The 14,610-nt window shown below is 48.2% G+C and overlaps 1 protein-coding gene across 15 annotated transcripts in view; it reads left to right on the top strand.

Annotated features, from left to right (window-relative positions):
* ARNTL (aryl hydrocarbon receptor nuclear translocator like) overlaps positions 1 to 14,610 on the top strand; it is a 106,569-nt gene that overhangs the window by 90,123 nt on the left and 1,836 nt on the right. For 8 of the 15 annotated variants that reach the window (XM_040989083.1, XM_040989088.1, XM_040989081.1 and 5 more), the window contains 7 exons: positions 1,327 to 1,573; positions 2,732 to 2,838; positions 3,870 to 4,020; positions 4,654 to 4,742; positions 6,474 to 6,582; positions 10,480 to 10,573; positions 14,146 to 14,248. In XM_040989083.1, coding sequence (XP_040845017.1) covers positions 1,327 to 1,573; positions 2,732 to 2,838; positions 3,870 to 4,020; positions 4,654 to 4,742; positions 6,474 to 6,582; positions 10,480 to 10,573; positions 14,146 to 14,248 — 900 coding nt within the window. The remainder of the gene's footprint in view (positions 1 to 1,326; positions 1,574 to 2,731; positions 2,839 to 3,869; positions 4,021 to 4,653; positions 4,743 to 6,473; positions 6,583 to 10,479; positions 10,574 to 14,145; positions 14,249 to 14,610) is intronic. The other 7 variants (XM_040989087.1, XM_040989089.1, XM_040989086.1 and 4 more) reach the window with 2 other exon arrangements.

Here is a 14,610-nt window from a genome sequence, read left to right as displayed (position 1 = left end):
TTGCAGCAGTGAAACTACTTGGATGAGTCGCTGTTTAGTCTTTCTTGCCGCTAGACTGGAAACTCCACAGGAGTGTGACTCGGTTTGTTTTCCCTTGAATTCCAGTAACCAGTGCAGACTCCTACTTGGCAAACACCCTGTAACTTGTTTGTAGTTGAACTCCATAGGTGATCCACACGTAACTGTGTCCCAAATTTAAATGATTTTTTTTCTCTCTCTCTCTCTTCTGTCTGTGTCTTTCCTGGTCTGTGAGCAACACCAATAATCACACGATTCAGAAAAGCCAGGGTCATTTTTATTTTCTTTGTTTTCCTCCTGCCTAATATTCACATCAGATTCCAACCCTTCTGCGTGGCTTCCTCCCTCCATCTTCTCGTTGTCATTGCCAGCTGTCATTATCTCTTGCTGTGTTATTGCCACTGGCCTCTGGAACCGGCCTTCCTGCTTCCCTTACCCGTCCCTCTATTTCTGGAACATCTGGGCCATGATTTCATTTTTCTGTTTTTTCTACTTGAACACCTTAGAAGCTCTCTTTTTCTTATTCGAGAAAAGACCATCTCATTTGTTATCCCAAACTCCTTACAATCTACCCCAACTTGCCTTCCCAGCTCTACTTGCTAAGACCTTGGCCCACTTCCCTTCAGCCACACGGAGCTCTCTGCAGTTTCCTGTACAGGATGTGCCTCCAGGTCTTTAGGCACTCCCGGTCTTCGAGGTTCCAGTCCCTTGGCCACTGCTTGTTGTTGCTTGTTGAAGGGGCAGAAGAAGGACGAGTGCGCTCTCATCTGCTAGCTCCAGGCACAGTGGGGGGCGAGGCAGATCTGAAACCAGGAACTCAGTCCACATGTCCTATGTGGGTGGCAGGGACCCAACCACTTGGGCCACTCGTGGCTGTCTCTAGTGGTCTACAGTAGCAGGAAGCTGGAGTCAAGGTCTGGGAACTGAACCCAGGTACTCTGGTGTGGGATCCAAGCCTCTTAACTGCCAGGCTGAATGCCTGCTCGCTGCTTCTCCTGCTTGGTTGTCCTGCATTGGTTTTTCTGGAGTGCCTTCCTCTTCCACCAGACTTAGACAATCCTCTGTTGGCATGTGTTGTGCCTTCTGGGTATAACTAGCTCTACTGAGTATATGACCATGGGCGATGATTGCCTTGTTTTTCTACCCATCCCTCAGGCTAGCTCCTCTGGAGAGTGAGGCCTTATTATTTTTATTTTTGGATACCTTACCTACAGTCCCTCACATTCCCCACCGGCTGCTATCAGCTGGCCATGCCTCCATGACCCAAATCCAAAAGCCCTGACACTAACCGTGGACTTCATTTTCTAGCAGATCGAAAGAGCTTCTGCACAATCCACAGCACAGGGTATTTGAAAAGCTGGCCACCCACAAAGATGGGGCTGGACGAAGACAACGAGCCGGACAACGAGGGATGTAACCTCAGCTGCCTGGTCGCAATCGGACGGCTGCATTCTCACATGGTTCCACAACCAGTGAATGGGGAAATCAGGGTCAAGTCCATGGAATATGTTTCTCGGCACGCGATTGATGGGAAGTTTGTTTTCGTGGACCAGAGGTACGAGTATTCATGTCACCTCTAAGTAAGGATGTTAGAGGGTTTCCAAGCCCAAGCTGAAAGGTAGAGAAGGCTGGATGCTTAGCCTTTCCCTCCATCAGGAAAGGGTGGGAAGGGACCAGGATCCCTGCTGGAAAATGATACTTGGGATCATCTTTGCCATGTAGAGACAGTTGAATGGGGTGATTGGGTATGACATCTGAATGTAGGGACCAGTACTGTGATTCAAATTCTGGAATAGAGGATTCGGAAACAGTTACTCCTGAGTTACCTAGTAGAGTAGTCATTGCTGTGGTAGCCTTATATGGCTGTTTAGTTTTTAACCGAGTCAATCAAAATTCAAAAACCAGTTCTTCAGCTCAGCAGTCCCATTCGGAGAGCTCAGGTACTGATGGAACCGGGAGCGTCCCCATCCCTGCCAGCAGCGCTATTGGGCGGCCTTGATCTGGCCCAGCGGCCTCATCTGGCAGGTGAGGAGCTGCAGCCTCGCCTGCAGCCTGGCCTTCTGCAGGAGTCACGGCTTGGTGCTGGGAGACCTAGGGCTAGAGCCCAGATGGCCACAGTACTGCTCCCTACGGCCGCCCTTAGAAATATTCCCAGGCCCCTAGTGAGACTGGAGGGGAGAGCAGAGGGGAGGGGAGGGAAGGGAAGTTGGGGGAGGGGGAAGGGAAACTCCAGCACCAACTAAACTAAAACAATTAAAGAAAAAAAAGGAATATTCCCAGTCTTCCACACAACAGCCATGAAATGCTAGAAAGGGACACTGCTCAAATTTGCTGTGGGCACAGTTGTTTGGTTTTCCTGATTAAAAAAAGAAAGAAAAAGAAATGGCAGTGGAAGGGGCCATTCCACTTTGATGATGACTACACTGTGACCTAATCAATATGGGTGCCATTTCTGAATCCACTAACATTTGATTTCTTGTGATACTAGTGCCTTTGGAAGGTTTTTCTAGCTTGACTTTCCTCTTTTGTAGCCTTGATTAAATTTGGGTGTCGAGGGTATGGCAGGAGGTGGGGAACCACAACAAACAATAAGCTCTGAGAGATTTCAGGGTCTCCGGCTCACGAGCCCTTGTTCTCGTGAGCCCTGGCAGAGTTGGAATGGCTTGTCCAAGTGGCTTTTTCCTCTTGATGAATGTGCCTGTTCCCTTTGCAGGGCCACAGCTATTTTGGCGTATTTACCGCAAGAGCTTCTAGGCACGTCGTGTTACGAGTATTTTCACCAAGATGACATAGGGCACCTCGCAGAGTGTCATAGGCAAGGTGAGCGGCACTGTGGAACAGGCCAGAAGCGTGAGACAGCCCCTGCTTCTAGACAGGTCCTTGCGACCTCACAGAGCAGTCTGCCCACAGAGGTGCGGGAGACCCTGAGGGGAGCACAGTAAGATGATGCCCTGGGTGCCTTGCTGTGGCCCAGACTAATCTGATTCTCTTCTCTACACAAACCGGCCCAGCTTCCTTGACCAGCACAGGGCCATGTTGGCCACCCTGCAGGAGAAGGCAGCATTGAGCCCCTCCCCTCCACGTGTCTGTTCCATACCCAAATCAGGCATGCATTTCCGGAGGCACCTTGTACCGCCCCCAACCATGACTCTGGTTCAAGTCCTGGTGCCTCTCTGGGCACCTGTGAAAGACTCCTGACAGTGTCTGTGTTCAGGCCCTCCCACCTCGGCAGTTTCATCAGCCACCCTACACATCTCCAGGTCCCTGGCCCTGCCACCTGCTGGCCTCTACTGCTTTCATCCCACCCACCCTCCTGGCAAACTGGCTGGTCCGTCGCAGCACTGCTCTCTTCCTCACTCCTCTCTGGGAGGGCAGGGTCACCTCCTGTGTCCTCTCTAGTCTCTACCAGCACCTGCCCTGAGAAAGGTGTTCATTGGGTGTTTGCCGCCTGTGATAGTGGGGTTGGAATGGGTGAACGGCCTCCTGCAAGATGTCCTAAAGCCACGGGAAGGGCTGGGCTGCCTTAGGGCTCTGCAGCAGGGAAGAGGCTGGCCTATTTGGCTAATGTGGCTCCCGTCAGTGTTGGGCTCAGAGCAGTTTCCAGTTAGATGTGTAGGAAATGTTTGTGTCCTGGAGCCTCGCTTTCATAGGTCCTGAGAATTGTGAGTTGACAGGCTCCGAGTCACAGCCTCAGAATCAGCCTGTGCTTCCAAAGCGCCGAGTGCTGGCTTCCTGGCTGTGCCAAGAGATGGTGCTGCAGCTGGAGCACCATTGGCATTGGCATTGGGTGTGCTGTTGGAGACACTGCTCCAGGGAAACAACATTTGTGTCTTTTCTTTCTGCATTTTCAGTCTTACAGACTAGAGAAAAGATTACAACCAATTGTTATAAGTTTAAAATCAAAGATGGATCCTTCATCACGCTACGAAGTCGATGGTTCAGTTTCATGAACCCTTGGACCAAGGAAGTAGAATATATCGTGTCAACCAACACTGTTGTTCTGTGAGTATTTTCTTCCCTGTGTCACGGGTTCTTTTGCTCCCTCCCTGGGAAAGTGGATTCGGGCAACAGCCAGTATCACAGCCTCTAATGCAGCCTTGCTAATACAGGATTGGCAGAAGCCAGAGGGGCTGTTGGAAGTGGGCAAGCTTCAGCACCCACCCTGTGCAGGTCCCGGCTCCTGGACCTGCCCCAGGAGGCAGCAATGTTTCCTTCCATGTTAAGCAGTCAGTCAGACCTTCAAATTCCACAGGCCCCACACCTCTGCGCCTCCTCATGTATGGCTGTGGAGGGAGGGGCTGACCACCCACAAAAGGCACACTCTGACCTTGGCTAAAGTTGGTCTCCATGCTGCCTTGAAGCCCGCCGCCTGTTAGGTGAGTGGTGGTGAGGGAAGGAGCCTGCTCTCTGGCCTAGCCTGCTCCTCCCACCTGCTTCCCACAGCACCCAAGCTGCCCTCCGTGGTTAGAGCTGAGCACGGGACTGGCACCCGGCTGGGTATGCTGGAGCACCACCAACAGGGGGCAGGCTACAGCAGCGGCAGCAGGCAGTTGAGGCCATTACCTGGGCCAAGATGAAAGGTGCGTGGTCCTGAGCAGACCAGACTCATGATTCCTTATTGCTGCATGTTCACAGAGCCAACGTCCTGGAAGGCGGGGACCCAAGCTTCCCACAGCTCACGGCATCCCCGCACAGTATGGACAGCATGCTGCCCGCCGGGGAAGGTAACTGCTCGCCACTGGGGCATGGGGGCTCACCAGGAGGAGCTGTTTGTGGCCTGAGTGCTCCCACCCAGGCACAGGCTCCCCTGCCATCACATTCTGTGGGACCAGGGGCGCTGTGGTCATCTTCCAGTGAGTGACCGATGATGCTGTCCTCTCCCGGAGGCAGCCAGCACCCCAGAAACTCCTTGCCCTTCTTAGGTTTTCTTGCTGTGTTGCTCTTGCTGGCTGCCACTGGTTTCTGTAGTAAGGGAAGTGCTGGCGGTATGTGCCATGCCCACAAGCTCCTTGCTCCCCAGGGTAGGCCTTGGCACTCACTCTCTACATTGGACTTGACCTTCCTGGGGCTACTCCAGCCTTCAACTCCCTCGGAGGCTCCCACAGCCATATCTTCAGGCTCTGTCTCTCTCTGCTAAGCTCTGGATCTGTCTCACCAGCTGGGATTCTGAGCAGCCCTCCCTAGTTCTCTGCGCTGTCCACTGTGCTTGCTTGTTGAAGCCAGAAAGCTTGCCTTCTGCCTCTCCCGTATAATAGCTGAGCACCAAATCCTGTCCTTTCTGTCTCTTAAACCTGTCACCACTGGGGGTTGCTTGCCCTCCTCACCTGATGCCTGGAGTGGTGCAGGTAACTCATATGCTGCACCTTGTTTCAGTCACTGTGAAGCTACGTGTGTGTCAGTGGTGCTCTGAAAAACTCCCATCACTGAGTGGCAATAGGGCCATCGTGTCCTTACTCCCACCCTGGTGATGCTGAACTAGTCTGTTCATGTACACTTGAGGCGCACTAATCCTTACTGCTATGTTCCCCTTGCCTGCAGCACTCAGTAAGTCACAGGCTACGCCGCATTGCCTAGCTGGGTAGTCGGTTATACTGTCTCAGTGTGTATGAGGACTGCACCGCAACAGAAGCACTTAACACATTCTTCAGAACACATCCTTACTGTGAACTGCTGTGGGACTGCAGCTCATGCTCCAGGTGGTAGACTTTCTAATAATACAGATCTCATTGGATGCCTTTTCTGGGCTAAGTCCTGTGCTGATCCTTATCCCTTTGTGGATAATCTGCATTGGGTTGTGTGGCATCCAGGGTCCCCCCTGAGCTGATTGTACTTGACGCTCCACTTTGGCCTTCCGTTTCTGTACCGTCACTCCTTGAATTCCTTGCTGTGGTCTCCCACGGGATGTGCTGCCTCTGTGCTCTTTCACATGTTCATTGCTATTGCCAGGATACTTTTCCACCCTCCTCCTCTCTCTGCCAAGCTAATGTATACTCACCTCTGCAGACACAGCTCCAGGGCAGCCTCTTCCAGAAAGTCACACCAGGCCTGAGATGAGATGGCTGCCTCATGCTTACCTGTTTAATCGACCACACTTTCGCTGTAGCCATTGCCCATCTAGTCTGTCTCCCCTTTCCTGTGAGCCCCTTGAGGGCAGGGACAGAGGCTTGTCTCTGTAAACCCTCAGACACAGTGCTTAGTGTGTGTTAAGTGGGTTTTGGTGCATGAAGGCAATCAAATCGGCTGCTTCGTGTCCAGACTCTGACCTCTGATCCTGATAAGAAGCTTGACTCTTCCTGCTGGAATGCCTTTTTCTGACAAGCTGTGGCCAAGATGCTTCTCCGGGCACAACCCTGACATGGAACTGCCAGTGAATGATGGGAGGAACTGGCTTTTTAACACATAGCAGTATTTCATCCTCAGGTGTTCCCTATCCCACTCTGATTCCTTTGTTGTAGGTGGCCCAAAGAGGACCCACCCTGCTGTTCCAGGGATTCCAGGGGGAACCCGGGCTGGGGCAGGAAAAATAGGTCGAATGATTGCTGAGGAAATCATGGAAATGCACAGGCAAGTAACACTTCTTAGCCACTTTCTTAAAGGAGTTGTCTTCCCGCTGGCCAGCTTGGCCCCTTAGGGTTGTTCTGCAACATCTGGAGACATTTCAGCTGTGACAGTTGGGTGGGGGGACCCTGCTGAATATCCAGTGAACAGAGAGCAGGAGTGCTGCTTGCTAAGTACCTCCACCCCAGCACAGAATTCTCAGTCTAAAATGGCAAGCATGTGGAGACTGCCTTCAATAAAGAAGCCAGAGACAGACCAGAGTAAACGGGGTTGCTTGAGGATACGACATCTAGGTGCTTCCCTTGAGGAGGGATGTGCATCAGTGTTGGAGGACTTAAGGGAGCTTGGCGATCACCCTGCCCTTCCCAGCTACAGGCTGTGCAGGATTGGGATAGGGACCTAGGAGGTGTGCTAGTGTCAGAGGAAAGCGGAGCTTATGAGCTGCCCCCACTCGCTGCAGTTGAGTTCTGGGCCAATCTCTCAGGGGTTGTACTTAGGAATTCATTTTGATATCTTGGATTCTGCCTCCCAATGATTAGGTTAGGATTGTGAGGGAACTCAGGTAAGTTCCTGGAACACTGACATACAATGAGGGCTGAAAAACTGATCATTAAATCCAAGTCTTTAAAAGCAGTCAGTAGGTGGAAGCAGTTATTATAAATCCATTTGAATCTGGAGGAATGGAGAGGGTGGTAACCAGATACTTAGAAAAGCAGCTTAAATGGAACAGTCATAGAAGAAGTGGGTAAAGGTGAATATTTCTTGCTGCCACTGGATTCTCTTGGAAATGGAGACTAGCTTTGCTTTTTCCCTGGGTACTAGTTCTGCACATGTGGATGGCTGCCTGTGACTTAAGAAGATGTGGGTGGGGGTTGTGCACGGTGTCTTCAGTTCTGACCAGCCACTACATGTCCCATGTTTCTGTAAGACCATCCAAGAACGGTCTCAGAGCCCTTGATCTCAAGGATCTTTAAATCTTTGAGAAGCTATTTTCTCTATAATGACAGGAAAGGGGAGGAGTGTGTGGGCCGAAGCAAGCAAGGAAGGGCCTCAGCCAGAGTTTGTGATGACAGAGTTGTTCCCTCTAAAAAAAGGCACAGTTGTGTGTGTGTTTTAAATAATTTTAAGATCTATTTCTTTGAAAAATAGAGGAATGGAGGGAGAGGCAGAGACAGATTGCCACCTGCTGGTTCACTCCCAAAAGCCTCAGTGTCCAGGCTGAAAGCAGAAGGCAGAAACTGTATCCAGGTCTCCCAGGCATGGCCGGGCCAGGTATGTGGGCTGTCTGCTCCTGCATCAGCAAGGAGCTGGATCAGAAGCAGAGCAGTCAGGACTCAAACCAGCACTTCAGTGTGGGAAGCCTACCTCAAGCAGCAGCTTAGCACCACTGCATTGCAATGCTGGCCTTAAAGGCAAGCATACTCTTGAGTGGGCATGTGAGTGGCACATTCAGGGTCAAGAAAACTGGCCATCTAAGTGGGTTCTGTCTAGGAAAGAACTAGGTTAAGAATCTTAGGAAATGATATGGAGCAAAGAAAACTTAAAAGACCCCATGTTAGATTGCAATAGGGTGGGCATGACAACAATGATGCTATCAAAAGGAAAACCAATGGTCTAAAGTCTGAAAGGTGAAGAAAGGATGGAAATTCCATGCTGGGGAACCTGGGAAGAGAGTGGTTTTGCAGATGTAAGCAGGTAAAGGTAGGAGAGACTAAGTAACTTTTTAGTAAGCAATAAGTCGCATCTCTGTATGCTGAGAGCACATGGTGTGTAATCGTCTGCTCATCTTGAGCAATTTGTAGTTGAGGAGAGAAAACTTATTCACGCACAAATCTAAAAAGTAGCAATACAGGCCAGGAACCAGCAGGCTGCTGCACAGTAGTCCATAGATGCCCAACAGCTAGTCAGTCCATGCAGGAGCTCAGCTGACCCTACAGTCGCCCTAAACTGTAGCCCGTGCCATGGCTCTTTCCGGAATTCCCTCAGCCTGACGAGTTCATGTGGGTTCACGGATCTAAGTCTATGAAGTACTGATCCAGGTGAGATGTGAGCTGAGAAAAGCCTGGCCCCACTTTTTTTTTGCAAGATTTTATATTTATTGCAAAATCAGAATTACAGAGAGGAGGAGAGACAGAGGGTGATTTTCTGTCTATTGATTCACTCCCCAAGCGGCCACAACAGCTAGAGCTGAGCCGATCAGAAACCAGGAACCCAGAGCCTCTTCCAGATTTCCCACATGGGTGCAGGGTCCCAAGGCTTTGGGCCATCCTCCACTGCTTTCCCAAGCCACAAGTAGGGAGCTGGATGGGAAGTGGGGCCACCTGGATTAGAACCAGCATCCATATGGGGTCCCAGCACGTGCAAGGCAAAGACTTTAGCCGCTAGGCTACTTTAGCTGCTGTGCCCTGGACCCACTTCTCATTACCTGCCTTAGAAGGCTGCTGTATCATGCATGACTGCTGGTTTTCATGCTGCTGCCATTGCCAGCACTGCTAATGCTATTACTTTTTGGGTGTGATTGAGCTGCTCTCACATGATACCAACACTGTTTATTGTTTGTAGGTTGTGGGTTCTAGCTCACTGTATCAAGATGAAGGTTGAACTTTTTATTGTGATGAATTTATTCTCAAAGTATCTACATATTTGTAATTAACTAGTGTTCTACCCATAAATAACTCCTCAGAAGTCCACTCCAGTCTGTGAGCAGAAGAGAGACTGAACATTCCCTCCTGCTCAGGATGGTCTGGCAAGATAAGCTCTTAATTTGTAGGGAAATATATATGTCACGTTTTCCTTAAAAGCAAAGTGGCAGGTCCTGGGGGAAGGCATTTGCAGGGGAGATGGAAGGAGAGAGATTTTTCCTCTCAACTTCAAGAGTTTGACTAAGATGAAGGTCTTTTGTGCTTGGGGGCTTGCTGGGTTGGTCTGTTTTAGAATCTGTGCTGGATGAGGACTTGAGCAGCGACATTGAGAAGCTGCAAAAGAGTGATCCTGGTGGGTGAGAGCTCACGAAGTAGTTGGTGTGTGTAGATCCTGCACAGAAGAGTCAGGAGAGCTGTCATCTCAGTTTGGAAGGGCTGTCAAAGGGGCAGCCAGAACACTCTGCAAGTACAGTGGCCCTGTAGTTGGGAGTTCAAGATTCATTCCTTCACCTACACACACAGTGGCCTTATCCATGGATGTCCTTAGGCATCCACACCCCTAAAGCACCCGAACTTGCCCCCGTGTGGCCAGCTGGCATAACCTGGCATTGGTTGGTGCTCTGACTGCCTGCAAGCCCAAGATGGCGACAGCAGGCGAAGCCAGGGACCAACCCAAGCTCCCGAGAGTGTACTTGTCATGAAGGGAGAAAATTCTCGGGCCTAGGACTCACTCACTGCTTGGCAGCAGTGGCTGGGGCTAAGGCCCCAAGCACTGAGTCCGACCTGGCTCAGGTACCCACAGCAGCCACCTTGCTGCTGGGAGCGCTCTCCACCCAAGCCCCAAGGTCGAACTCCCCATGGCCCCTCCTGCCAAGATGAAGGTTGAACTTCTAAGGCCTTCAGTTCATCTCATGTTGTGAGGAAATAGTTCTGACTCACTCAAAATGGAATAACCTGAATCTAAACTTGGATCCAAGGACTGTGTCAGTGAAATGCTTGTCTCCAATTTTGCATTCTACACCAGGGTGTCTACAGAACAAATCCAATTGTTTTAAATGGTTTTATTGAAACCCATTCATTTATGTATTGCGCATGGCAAATTTCAAGCTCCAGTGGCAGAGTGGAGCCGGTGTGACAAAGATCCTAGGGCCTACAGGACCTACTGTCTGCCCCATAGGGAAAAACTGACCAACATCTAGTCTAACTTCACTCTCTCCTTCCCCTTTAAGGCATTGTAACTAGCTCTTCTCTTCCTTGACAGGATACGAGGATCCTCACCTTCCAGCTGTGGCTCAAGCCCACTGAACATCACAAGCACGCCTCCCCCTGATGCCTCCTCCCCGGGAGGCAAGAAGGTAAGGCCAGGGACTCGGGCTAGACAGCCCAGAAGCTCCAACATTGCTTGTGGGATATAGATTTACAATTGTGGTTGTTGAAACAAGTGAATTGTTTCCTCCTAGAAGCAAATGCAGCTCTGTAAGATAACTGACATCCTCAGAAGATTTTTAGCCGAACAGTCTAAGGAATTCTCAGGCCAGTGGCTAAGGGAGCAGTTCTGGAGTTCCCATCAGGAGAGGTTTAGAGGGTGTCTCACATAGAAAGGTGTCTTTTTCTCTGTGGAGTTTTCAATGGAGAGAACAGTATAGGGCAGACATTAAAAACAGCAGTCTGGCCAGACAGCTCACGGTGCATGGGAAATCTAGCCATGTCTTATGGCTGCAGAATACTTGGGGTCTACTGCCTGGATTTCCTGTGATGTGACAGTATTGTACACAAGTCTTTGGTGATCAGTCCTCATGAAATCTACCCTATAAACAGTTTAGGAACTACTTACCTGTTTTCATCCGTGTCAGGGTTTACAAGTCTACGTCTGTGTCAATTGAGAGCCATAAATGTATTTCTAGTGGCCAACATCAATACAGGCTAGGGCTGACCAAAAACCAACATCCTTCCTGTTCTGTCCCCAAAATGGGAACAGGAGAGGAAGCATATTAAGAATTTACACAGGCAAGACTCCTAGGGTACAAACTGTATCCAAAGCCAAGGCAGGGTATTCAAACTGGGCTCTGTGGAGGCTCAGGTTACCAAGAGCTGTGGGTGTGTGTAAGAAAGTGCCTGGTCCTTGGTAATGACACCGGAAACAGCCACAGATAAGGAGCAGGTGGGTTTGGTGTCTCCCCACAGGCCAGTAGCTGTTTCGGATCTGCTGCTTACACTGTGTTCCTTCTCCCTTCTGCATCCACCGTTTCCTTAGAGTAAACTGCTGTCTCCGAGTCTTGGCTTCTAGACATCTGGCTTCCAAGGTTATTATTCCAGTGTGTGCTTAGGTACCACCGAGAACTTTTGTAAATCATTTCCTCTTCACAACTTGTCATTCAGGCTCCCCGGCATTGTTAGCATTTAATACTTAGGGCTCCCAATGAATTCTGGTATTATGATTTCTGATTCTTTTCACATCAACAACTGCCAAAATGCTACGCTGTGCTGTGTGACATAAAGCCTCGAGTACTTTTGAGGCATTTGTGAATTTTTCCTTTTGTATTTTGTTACACACATGTATTTTAAATGTATTATTAACATTCATGTATTTCACTTCCACTTATAAAAACTGAGCCTGAGAGAATAAATTGTTGAATGTGTTCTGAGGTCTCTGGAAGAAAGGTGTGCCAAACAAGACAGTGTTAAAAACAAGGGCACCTTTAAATGGGGCATCCAATGCCAGTCCTTTCCAAATTGGGCAGAGCTAACAGTGAACCAGGTAGCCTGCAGCTGTTTTAGTTAAGGATCAAATTAAAAGGAGGTGGCTAAGCTGGTCCCCTAGGTCCTAGGGACATCCACAAGCATAGAGGCCAGTGCAGACCAGGCAGCAGTTGTACAGATGCTGAACGATCCTTTAGGAGGAGGGTAGGGTGCCTCAGGACCCTTTCTTGGGTCTGTAAGGTTAAAGTTTGTTCATTTTTCATTGTGTTGTGTGCATCAATAGTGCAGAAGCAACGTAGGTGAAGTTTGTGGTGTATTCACACAAATTGGGGCAGTGTAAAAGCTTCCTCGTAGTCATTGTACTATCTACTGCCACCAACTCACAATGACAATAAAGTCCAGTTGAAGAATGACATTAAGGATGAAGTAAAGATCATGAAAGTGCCCTGTGTACCAAGGTAGGGCAGTGGCTCAGGTTGAGAGCTCAATCACCTACTTTGTTCATAGGATACCATTTGTACCACGGTAAATGCCAGTTATTCCAAATTGAGCATTTAACAAGAAATTTTTTAAGCGAATAAACTTATCTTGTTCCTTAAAAGAAAACTTATAACATTTTTGCCAATGATAGAATGAGCTTTCATGGAAATACTAGGATTCTTGGAAAGCCTGAATCTGCTGCTTTGAGCTTGATAGCTTCTGAAAACTCAAAAAGATGTTTCTGGTGGGATAGGTGGTGCTGAGTTCCTAATGAATGAGGAAATGTGTCTGCATTGGAAGATGTGTATAACTCAGTAATGCCTAAATCAGTGGTCTTCTGAATGACCAGTCAAGATATTCCAGAATCAATCAAAAGGTACAAAAAAAATCCGTCATAAATACCAACATATACCAAAGAACTTGAATGTAACAGAGTATAAAAAATTTTTAGGATTTCAGATCATACTGGAACTAACCTTTAAGAAACTTATTTGCCAAGTTCTTTATCTATTCAGATTGAATATAGAAGCAGATAACGAGAGAATCAAGTTAAATTTACGGAACCTGAAAGTAGATTTGAAGAAATGTAAAACCTGTAACAATCTTTTCATGAATGTTTTGTTACTGTTTAAGAAAACTGAGTTGTTTTTTAAATTAAAATGCTATTCATTATTCATGTTAACATATAATGGTCTTACAACATTTTTAAAACCTACTAATTACAATTTGAACTATAGTAATAATTGCTATTCCGTCTACATAAACAAAACTAATTTTAAGAATGCAAAGGGATGTCTAAATCAAAACTGAACTGTGCAGATTACAGATGTAAAAGTTGTAATGCCACCTACCGGCAAGGCCTGAAATTGCTGCTGCTCCTGGAATCCACACCATACTGTTCCCCTAGCTCTGCAGATACCTCCAGAGGACACTTCCGTGCGCCTCAGACGTGGGACGCAGCCTTGTGAGAACAGGGATTTTGAGACAGAATTCTTCAAAGCTGTAACAATGCTCTGCGGGGCCTGTCTTGAGAACTTAAACCAGAGGTTCCCAAACTTGCCACCCGTAGTGTACCTGTTGATCAAAGATTGACTCTAGTGTTTGTGATTCCACAACCCTGTTTGTTCCCTCAGCAACAGCTGTTGCAATGCCTAAGATGTTTTAACTCTTGCTAGAGGTACTACCAGCTGGCTTACAAACTTCATGAAAAATGTGAATATGATCCTAGGTGGCTGGATTCTCTAGGGATTTTATTCAGCCTTGAAGTTAGCTCAATCAAACAGAAAAAAGGATAGTCTGGAAGGAGGCTCTCTTTTAAAAAGAAAAGAAAGTGCCTGGTTTAAAATCATCAGGTAGGACACTAAAGCCATTTGCAGCTCTCCCAACTTCTTCTGTCCAACACGCTTCATTTTCTTGGTGACGCCTCACAGGGTGTTGACTGAAAATTCCATTCAGGAGTGGAAAACTTTTGGGGCTGGCCTATATTGGACATCCCAGTTTGTGTCCTGGTTACTGTTTGCAATTCAGCGTCCTGCTAACGCACCTGGGAAGGCAGCAACAGCAGGCCCCAGTGCTTGGGCTCCTGCTCCTTCCTGCCACGTGCGAGATGTAGAGTTCCTAGCTTCACCTGATCTTGATCTCTTGCAGTCATTTAGGGAATGATAGTGGTCGGGATATGCCTTTCAAATAAATTAGCCTTTGGGGGAAAAAAAGTGGAAAACTTCATACTTTGCCCTTTTCTTTGTAGATTTTAAATGGAGGGACTCCAGACATTCCTTCCAGTGGCCTATTACCAGGACAGGCTCAGGAGAACCCAGGTTACCCATATTCTGATAGTTCTTCTATTCTTGGTAAGTGGCATTACTGTTCACAGTTACAATGTGCTTTCACAACATCTGGCATAAAGTCATTTTCAGAATTGAATTTTACAAAAAAAAAAACTAGTTGTAGACCAATTTGATAACAAAGATTTAAAATCCAAATCTCTATTTCAAAGTACATTTTAATGGTTGAGTTTGGTGGGGATAGTTTTGGTGGGGATAGTTTCTTCCTGGAACTTCTATGGGGCAGTTACAGCAGCCCAGACACTAAGTTTTCTCTGTCTGGGCCACCTCTACAAAGGGAGAGCTCATAAAGTTCAAAGATAAATCCTAGAAGTCACTAAATGATAAGAGCTTGCTGCTCTCCCCCATCCGTACTTTCCTCTACATAC

The sequence above is a fragment of the Ochotona curzoniae genome, unplaced genomic scaffold, assembly GCF_017591425.1.
Source record: "Ochotona curzoniae isolate NIBS_2020 unplaced genomic scaffold, NIBS_Ocur_1.0 contig_517, whole genome shotgun sequence".
NCBI lineage: Eukaryota > Metazoa > Chordata > Mammalia > Lagomorpha > Ochotonidae > Ochotona > Ochotona curzoniae.
The sequence above is the reverse complement of the archived record's forward strand: the minus strand, read 5'-3'. Positions and strand labels throughout refer to the sequence as shown.